Source organism: Symphalangus syndactylus, chromosome 15 (genome assembly GCF_028878055.3).
Source record: "Symphalangus syndactylus isolate Jambi chromosome 15, NHGRI_mSymSyn1-v2.1_pri, whole genome shotgun sequence".
Lineage (NCBI taxonomy): Eukaryota > Metazoa > Chordata > Mammalia > Primates > Hylobatidae > Symphalangus > Symphalangus syndactylus.
The window spans coordinates 28,421,863-28,431,887 of record NC_072437.2 but is presented as its reverse complement, the minus strand read 5'-3'; the positions used below and the strand labels follow the sequence as shown (position 1 = coordinate 28,431,887).

General features: G+C 42.0%; 1 protein-coding gene across 2 annotated transcripts in view; it reads left to right on the top strand.

The window, feature by feature from the left end:
- Positions 1 to 2,452: 2,452 nt before the first annotated feature.
- GPC6 (glypican 6) overlaps positions 2,453 to 10,025 on the top strand; it is a 1,204,563-nt gene continuing 1,196,990 nt past the window's right edge. The window contains exon 1 of one of the 2 annotated variants that reach the window (XM_055244176.2): positions 2,453 to 3,260. In XM_055244176.2, the coding sequence (XP_055100151.2) occupies positions 3,101 to 3,260 (160 nt within the window). In that variant the 5' untranslated portion in view covers positions 2,453 to 3,100. The remainder of the gene's footprint in view (positions 3,261 to 10,025) is intronic. The other variant, XM_063618993.1, reaches the window with a different exon arrangement.

Here is a 10,025-nt window from a genome sequence, read left to right as displayed (position 1 = left end):
TATGTGCCAGCACGCCCAGCTAGTTTTGTATCTTCAGTAGAGACGGGGTTTCTCCATGTTGATCAAGCTCGTCTCAAACTCTCGACCTCAGGTGATCTGCCTGCCTCCGCCTTCCAAAGTGCTGGGATTATAGGCATCAGCTACCGTGCCCGGCCTTGTTTGCTTCCTCTTGTATGACATTTGTCCATGTTCTTTTTTCCTACTACACATAATATAAATACTACAGCTAGGATTCCAGCCATTAGCTGACCTTTTTGTCTAAACCAGATGCCTGCTCCTCCATATGACCTCTCTCCTGTCTGGTCAGGCCTCTTCCAGGAACTTCCATAACATTCCAGTCTCATTCCAATACCTTGTCTAGGCTCCTGCTGTGGCTCTCAGTGTTAACTGGAATGTTTGACTTTCTCTCTTACACCACTGCAAACAGTGTGACATTACTCAACAAATGGACCAGGCAGGGTTAAGGTCACCAGTAAAGCAAGTTATCTAATTCTTTGGTCTGACTTGAGTTCACAAACCTACCCTAAACTATTTGACTCTCCTGATGGAATTAATCTATTTATGTTTAGTCATTCTTTTCATGCAGTATCTTTGCCACAAATCCTAAGATCATTTTATAAGTATAGGGACTGTGTACAATAGTCTAGTGCTATATAGTTGCATTGAGTGCTCATTCAGTACTTAACAATTAGCTGATCTTCAAATAATTTAAAACCACATATACTATGCTTTTACCCATTCTTCCTATACCTCCATTTAAAATAATGAATTATCTGCTATACTGAGTCAGGGTAAATTACAATGAGTCCCAGGATAAGGTGATAGGACAGGAAGTGTGTGTTTTTACCCCCTTCCTCTGGAGTGCATAATGCTTGACTATGATACAAAGATAAGTTTGAAGGAAGTCATGTTGTCAAATATCACAGAAGTAATAACTTGACTGCAATTCCTGAGCCTATCAACCTCACCATTTGTCCACAAACATACCAGAATATATTTTATCTTGATTTCCGACTTGAGGGAAAATAAGTTCAGTGATTTAAGATCTGCCAGTTAGCATAAATATTGTGAAAACAAAAAATTATGCTGAAATTTTAAGAGAAAAAAAGTTAAGTGTGTTGCGTTTTCAGAAATATTTAGCTATGGAGTTTTGTTTTGTTTTGTTTTTTTGGTTTTGTTTTGTTTTGACCTATGAGTTTGAAGCTCTGTAAATAAGTCGACTTTATTTTTAAAGCGTTTGGAAAGGTTAAATGAGGTTGAATCTTGAGAGTCTTTTTGGTGGTTAGGAGAGGGGGAATTTATTAAAGAGAGGAAGATAATGTGGCTAATGTATTGTGATGATAATGACAAATTGAATGATTTAAACTTCATGAGTCATTCTGGTCATATCATCATCAGGAAAACATCTTCATGTGTAGCTTCACAGGTGAGCTCCACAAAACTGGGCATTACCTTGTAGTAGTTTCTGAATAATGTGCTGACCTATGATACACATAGCCACGTAAGTGAGTAAACACTATTATTATTATTATTATTATTATTATTATTATTATTATTTTGTCTTGGTTTTCATTAAACTGTCTTAGTTTCAGGAGCTCTGGGTTTCAACACACACTTCTGCTAGCTGACTTCAGTGCGTCCATTAGCATAACAATTAGGCAAACCTGAATTTTCACTTTTATCCTGTTCACAGAACATCAGTGTAAATGGAGACAGGAAGAAGAAATTGGATTGATTCTCCACTTGAGAATTATGTTAACTTGGAAGAAAATGTTAAGTCTACTGTGTGAGGGCATCTAGTGAGAGGGAAGATATTACCTCCCTTCCCCCATTATGTCCCTTTATGCACCTCTGACCCTTGTGCTCCCTTGTTGCTTCTGTGGTCTGGTTGTTAGCTTTCCCGATCCTCCACACATTGGAAACCTAAGCATAATGATTTCTGATCGAAGGCTATGGAATATTTGAAATAAAAAAAGGGGAAATTGTTGAATCTAGAACCAAACCTTTAAAAATAAAGAACTACCAGTCTGTAATGTGTGCCTTTAGAAAAAAACAAAGTCAAACAGAAATTAGACAACTAGTTAGAGCCGTGATTGTGCTCTGCCACCCATGAACTCCCGTGTATGACTATTTCCACTCTGGCTTTGTGTTTCAATAGGTCAGGGACACATATTAAGAGCAACAATTGGAACTGCGTTCTCCTTTACCTCCATAAAAATACAGCTTAATAACATGTTTTTAATAACTTAAAATTACCTTGTTTTTCTAGATTGTTTATTGATGTCCTTTCAGATCGGTATAAAGGATGTGAAGTGAATAAGAAAATAGGTACGTTTCTTTTTCTTCTTTTCCCCTTTCTACCGACTAGGAAGAGATCCAGTCCAGGTTTTGCCTTTGACTCGGCCTGTGAATTTCGGCTGTGCAATGTGTAGCACGTTTCTTTCCCCCCCCCCCTTTCTCCTTCCTTCTTGCCTCCAGTGTCTGTCTCCAGGATTTCTCTCTTCCTATTTCAGGAGGACTCTCACAGGCTCCCACAGCCTGTGTTAAGCTGAGGTTTCCCCTAGATCTCGTATATCCCTAACACATACCTCCACGCACACACATCCCCAAGAACCTCGCGCTCACACCAACAGACACGCGCGCACACACACTCGCTCTCGCTTGTCCATCTCCCTCCCGGGAGAGCCGGCGCGCGTTCCCACCTTCGCCGCACACTCCGGCGAGCCAAGCCCGCAGCGTTCCAGGATTCTGCGGCTCGGAACTCGGATTGCAGCTCTGAACCCCCATGGTGGTTTTTTAAACACTTCTTTTCCTTCTCTTCCTCGTTTTGATTGCACCGTTTCCATCTGGGGGCTAGAGGAGCAAGGCAAGAGCCTTCCCAGCCAGCCCTTGTTGGCTTGCCATCCTCCATCTGGCTTATAAAAGTTTGCTAAGCGCAGTCCAGAGGGCTGCGCTGCTCGTCCCCTCGGCTGGCGGAAGGGGGTGACGCTGGGCAGCGGCGAGGAGCGCGCCGCTGCCTCTGGCGGGCTTTCGGCTTGAGGGGCAAGGTGAAGAGCGCACCGGCTGTGGGGTTTACCGAGCTGGATTTGTATGTTGCACCATGCCTTCTTGGATCGGGGCTGTGATTCTTCCCCTCTTGGGGCTGCTGCTGTCTCTACCGGCCGGGGCGGATGTGAAGGCTCGGAGCTGCGGAGAGGTCCGCCAGGCGTACGGTGCCAAGGGATTCAGCCTGGCGGACATCCCCTACCAGGAGATCGCAGGTAAGCGCGGGCGCGCTGCAGGGGCAGGCTGCAGCCCTCGGCTGCCGCATGTTCCCCTGGCCGCCCGGCGCCCCCTTCCTTCCCCCTGTTGCTGAGTTGGTGTTCACTTTCTGCCACAGCTCTACGGGACTCCGCGTCTCCGTGCTGGGCGGCGGATGCTCCTGCGGCTTCTTCGGCGGGGGAAGGTGTGCGTCTCCGCCGCCTCATTGTGTGCACACGGGGGAGCACCCTGGCTCCCGCCTCCCGCTGCTCTCGCGCCCTTCTACCCCTTAGTTGATGGCTCAGGCCCGCTGGCCAGGGAGCCCGGGTCACTCCGGGGCGGCTGCAAGGCGCAGACGGAGAGCCGAGCAGGGCGCTCACTCCGCGCTCTGGTTCGGGCAAACTTGGAAGAACTGCGACCGCAGTTTGCCCAGCGCCACAGTCTGAGTGGCGCCTTCTCCACTCCCGCCCTTGCGCCGGCAGGGGCGGTGGAGAGACGCGGAGGGCTCCCCCAGCCCCTCTCTCTCCTATGCGTGTCCTCCGGGGGGCAGAGCGCACGGCGCTCGGGCCGGGGGCGGGCAAGGCTGGGAGGGACCCTCGCCGGGGACCTGGCCTCCGGACGCCGGCATTTCAAGGCTGGTTTGGGGACTTCACGGGCTGCCTGTTTCAGATATGGGGCGGGCTTTCCCGTTACGGTTCCTCAGTGCTTCCCCAGTTGCTGTTGGTCACTCAGGGCTCGGGGACACCCCGCCACCCGGTCCGGAGCCGGCCTCGTCTGCCAGCGAGCAGCCAACTTCAGCGGGTGGCTCAGCTGGGGATTCGGGTCCGGGTTCGGGGGCCCCGTGTCACCCGCATGCCCGGCCACTGGCATTGCTCCACCAAGAGCTTGAGAGCGCCCACCCTTTCTCTCGGCGCCAGTGTGTGTAGCACTTGGTCTCCGACAACTTGCGCGGCAGTCTGGGTGCTTGTTTTCCGGCTCTTAGCTCCAACCGAATCCGAGCTTCTCTGGGGCTATGTGAATGAAACGTGTCGGGAGAGAGAATCCTTTGGCTGCTAAAGAACAGAACTGAGAGAGGCCGAGGGAGGCCAGGAGATACTGCGAGGGCGCGGGCTGCTCAAACCGGGTAGCTGAAGTCCTTAGTGACCTCAGATCGTCAAGTCAAAACGCTGAATTTCCATCAGCCTCTCTCTGCTTTTTGCCAAATAACTGGTGGATGGATGAAAAGCATTTTGCAGATATCTTAGAACATCACAGTTTCGATACGTTGAGGAATTACTATTTTCTTATGATTTTCAAGCTGTAGAAGTGAGGGTTTTTACTTACACTGAAATGAACACATTTAAATAAATTTGAGCATTGCCAAAGGGGGAAAAAAAAGAGGTGCAAATTACCACGCTCATTATATAGAAGGAGCTTTTTCAGTTCAGAGCCAGACATTCCCTTTGCTGAGTCTAAGGAAGAATCTGTGGTGAATTATAAGACTACTTTTCTATCCTTGTTACTTCTTCCTTCTTTTCCAGAACTCCTTAATTTGTTAATCAATGAATAGAGAGCGACCGTCCCCACAGCTCCTTAAGTTTCTTAACTCTCCTTCGTCTACTGTTATTTCATTCTTTTTAATTAATTGATAAGGATCAGCTTCGCTTTTTTTCCCTCCCCAAATCGCAGGGAATTCAACTTTTTAAAAGGTTTGTAGTATGGATCACTTCTTCTAGGAACTTTTTCTCCTTTAATCTGGGCTTTTTTCAAACGGCATCTTTTAAGCACACAGATCTTTCCCAACATGATTTCAGATAAGATATCTCAAAGAAGAAAATAGCTATTTTTAAATTGCTTCGGTATTCTTTAGCGGATAATGGGACTCTCAGGAGACTAGAGTTCATCCTCAGCATCAGGCACATGTCTTTAATATCAAAGTGAAGATTTTCGGTGTAAAACAATTTCTGTAGTCACCATGAATGTTTGTTGAGAACATTCCCAGGGGTTCATGTAAATTCTTCGGTGGATATTTAACTAAAGAGGTTTTGGTTTTTGTTTTTGGTCTCCTCCCCACCTTTTTACAATTACAGTGTTTGCTTATTAGCTATGAATTTCTAAAATGTGTGCACTTTTTTTTTTTTTAAACTCACCTGCTTTCCATGAGTAAGGGCATACTGTTAACTTTGCTTTAAGCCTTGTGTCCTTTGATGCTGGTAGACATAATCAAGATGCAGGTCACCACAGGGTCAGAGGCACATTTAATAGGAAAATAATGAATTGAAAGACAATTGTGTTTTTTAAGGATATACTTGTTTTTTCAAAATCAACTTTACTTAATGCTACCTATTACTGTTTTAATAATCACTTAGGAAATATACCCTGTTGTTACATGAACACACTCTGTCTCTCCTCCCTAGTTCTTGATACTGTTTACATTTAATTATCTAGTGTAAGTGGTTATCTTTTCTTAAACTCTTTTTTATCCTTTGCCTTGATTGGGCATCTAGTGGTTTGCCTGAGGAATTTCATGTGTCTTCAATCTGCCAGAGCACATAAATTTAAAAGAATTGCTGTTCAGACTTCAGATTCATGACAGCTGTTTCTAATTGAAAGCTATTTGCAGGTAGCTTGCTTAGTGAAATAACTTCAGAAGTAATAAGGACGTTATGTTTCATCATGACATTATCAAAGTTTTACTCAGAACTCACAATTGTGAAATAGTGTTGCCCTTGTCTATTCTAGGGTAGAATAGAAACCCAACAGATGAGGAAGTATCATAGGTAATATATAAAGTTCTACTTTCAGAGAATGCTTGGGAAGGAGGAGGCCTTCAAAGGGCAGTTTGCACCATCAGTCTTCACTCAGTGCTGATTTTAAACCATCTCAAGGAGATCAGATAGACTCTATTTATCCTTGTTTGAAAAACTTCCAAAGGAGTAGACTCTTGATCCCCTTTCAGCAATCCATTCTAATGTTTAGCAATTCTTGTGGTATAGAAACGTTTCCAGATATCTAGCCAAAAGCCTTCACAATGTGCTTGCTTATTTTTTCTTGTTCTATCTTCTGGGAAGATATTGAGCAGTGAATCATCAGGTTCTTTGTTAGGACAGTTATTCTGATCAAAGGTCAGTGTGAAACATTCTAGTCTTTCCTCATTCATCAGAATTATGACCTAATTTTCCAATCCTCCTCATGTTGGTGGCTCTAAACTTCTAAAGGAACTCTACCACTGAAAATAGCACCTGCTTAAAACTCTGGGAAATTCAGAGAATGTTGTTTCAGGCTTACTCTGCCACTGTTTTATGCCTTGAGTCTTCCTAGGATCATTAATTATAACACTTTGTAGTTAACAGTGACTTATTGGCCTACATGATCATGTTTTCATTACTTATGTAATGTGACATTATTTAACAATCTCTTATGTAGAATTTATTATGTGCCTATCACCTACTTAAAAATTATTACCTTTATAATATCACCTTACTGAATTCTTCTAATAACTTAGTAGACACTACACATTAACCCCATTTTATAGATAAAAAGGCTGTGTGACAGGAACTTTAATTAACCTACCTAAGGGTGACTCAACTAGTAAGTAATGAGGCTGCAGTTCAAACCCAGGCACTCTGACTCCAGGGTCTATATACCTCACTTGGCTCACTGCCTTACAGTATTTAACATTCACCATTTATTTTGAATGAATGCATGCAAAATCTATTCTTTCCTCATTTCATATATATATACGTTTCTATTTTGTTCCAACGTCTCTAATTCTCAATATCACTTTGACTTTGGATTTTGTATTCTCAGGAATTGGCCATGCTACCACCATTAAATGGTTCATGCATTTAATGCATTTTTCTGTACATTTTCTGGCAAGATATAGTTATATAAAACACAGAAACTAAAGTGCGTGTCTTGGTTTCTTTCAGTATACTAGGCCTATTGAAATATTGGGTTAGTCCAACAAAGCTCATGATGGAAAGTTATTCATGGGGCTAGAGGGAGTAAGAACATTTATCTCCACAGATTAGAAAAAAAAATGTAACTAGCTCTGTTTTCAATATTTATTTTGCAACTTTTTCTGTCCCACGTATTTTGAGAGTTGTGTTACAGCTGGATATTAAGCACTAAACTCTTCATCTATTTGATATTAATTTATCAAGTATTTATCTAAAAATCTATACTTTAAAAAGATTATTTGCTTGTTTCAAAATACATAATGTTTCCTTTTCACTGACCTTTGCCCAATGGGCGTTTCCTTTCTCTGGAAACCTGTCTTTCTGTCTGCTCCCTCAGCAAACCAACTAATTTAATACATTTACAATTTACACAACTTTTTTTTTTCCAGTTTCCATGGAGATATTACATTAACTTAAATGGAAAACAGTGTTTGGTAACGCTTACTCTTTAAAGCCACAGTAAATATAGTTTGAGATAAATTGTTTAATTTCTGTTTATCTGCCTGGTTCAAAGATTTATTTCTTTTTCCCCTGTTTAGTTAGCTGATTTCTTTAAAAGTTTTTGGAAGGACAGTATAAATTACAAATGAGTGAGGTGAACTTCAATTTTTTTTTTTAATGTTTCTACAAGTCACTAGATTTCTAAAAGAATCACATTAATTCCAGGTATCAAAGCAATCTAAAAGTTGGGCTATTAGAAGTGCCACTTGTTAAACTCTTGATTTGGGAATTAATTTTAGAGTGATTGTGAGTTATCTTAGCTGATTTAATTAGAGGATAATATGTCATCATTGGGAACAAGAGTTCATTTGAGTTGACTCATATACTTTTTTACATAAAATATCTTTCAACTGCATTGTACCTTAATAATAGCTTGTGAGTAGAAATATAGGCCACTGTCAAAATTGATTTAAAATGTACAGCATTATGTTCTTTAAGTATTATGGCATAAAGATTGTACCATAAATTATGTAAGAAAGTGACTAGTGTTCTTTTAAAATTATGGATGAAATTTTTTTTTTTTTTTTTTTTTTTTTGAGACGGAGTCTCGCTCTGTCGCCCAGGCTAGAGTGCAGTGGCGCGATCTCGGCTCACTGCAAGCTCCGCCTCCCGGGTTCACGCCATTCTCCTGCCTCAGCCTCTCCGTGTAGCTGGGACTACAGGCGCCCGCCACCACGCCCGGCTAATTTTTTTTTGTATTTTTAGTAGAGACGGGGTTTCACCGTGGTCTCGATCTCCTGACCTCGTGATCCACCCGCCTCGGCCTCCCAAAGTGCTGGGATTACAAGCGTGAGCCACCGCGCCCGGCCTTAAAATTATGGATGAAATTTATGAACACTTACTAAACACAAAATTATTGAGTAGTTTTAACCTAAAATGATCTAACTTCAATCACTAGTTTTATATAGAAATATGAGTTTAGGGTAAACAGTATAATAAAATAATTGCTTTAAAAATGATTTTAATCTTTTGATCTTATATTGAAACCCACAAAAATAACAATATAAGAACAACCTTTACCCCCACTTAATTCACATCTTTCAAATTACTTCTAGAAAGGCCAGTAAGGTGACTTAGATTTATCTTGCCAATATAAACAGCGATTTAATATTCTTTTAAACTTGGTGCTTGTATTTCTTTACAGACTAAATTCTGCTATGTTAAATTCTTGAGCTGGTACATAACGTAACTTTAAATATTTTCATAGATTTCTCCAGTATTATTCAGTTTTCAATGATATATATAGTACAGTTTGAAAGTACTATTGACTCCCTGGGATCATATATTTGTGATAAAGGGTTTCATAGTAGCGAGACTTGGGTAAATGTTTTAAAATTCTAATAATCCTGGATGCAAATATCTAAGAATCTTTAATAACCTTGGATGAAAAATATGTTTTAAGTGAATGTGCCAGTTAGTAACCAAAAAAAAAAAAAAATCAAAATTTGGTTTCACACTTTCACATTATTCAGGTTATTGGGTATTTTAATAACCCGTTCTCTCTTTCTTCTAGGCAATTTTTCTTCATGCAATGAGTATTTATTGTATACCTACTATGGGTAAGTCATTGTACCAGGTTCTGGGGGTAGAGCCCCAGGGAATTTGAATCCCAGCAGGGAAGCAGAAATTAAGGACACCATTCACAATTAATTAATTGCCACTGAGATAAATGCATGGCACTAAGGACGCCTGGCACTGTGAAAGCATTTTATAGGAGCATTTGATCAAATCAGAGGCAGAATAATGGGATCTGAAGCATGGGTGCCCTTCAGTATGGAAGCAGGAGTGTGGAAGGGGCACAAATTTCCTGTGTGGTGAGAATACCCTGCAAACGTGAGGAGGGTTCCAGTCCCTGGGGAGAGTGGTCAGTGAGTGGGGAGAGGGGTGTGGGAGAGACTGGAGAAGGGGGCCCAAAGGTCAGGTTAATGACTTAAATTGATAGAAAGAATCCAAAGGTAACCCCTGCATCTTGGCCCTAAGTTGTTCCCTTTTTCACAGCAGACCTGAACCTTTAGCTAAAAAGCTCAGTAGTGCTAAAGTCAAGTTTTTACACATCCAGTTGTTTCGAATATAGCACAAAGAAGCAGCTTTTTAACCATTTAGAGCATATTTGCCTTGTGCACTCTATCAAACTGTACCTATCTGCTAGCCATATGTAAGACAACCCTGGGGTGATCAAAGACTCCTAGCTGCTGCAGCCCTTAGCAGCTCTCTGGCCCTGAGGCTGTCTACCGTGTTGCTGATGACATTGCCTGGGTCATAATGCCCTTCTTCCCTGGGAGTTCCTTGACCTTCTGCCCTTTTGGGTGGTGGCCCGTTTGTTAGCCCTGCAAGGTCTCATGC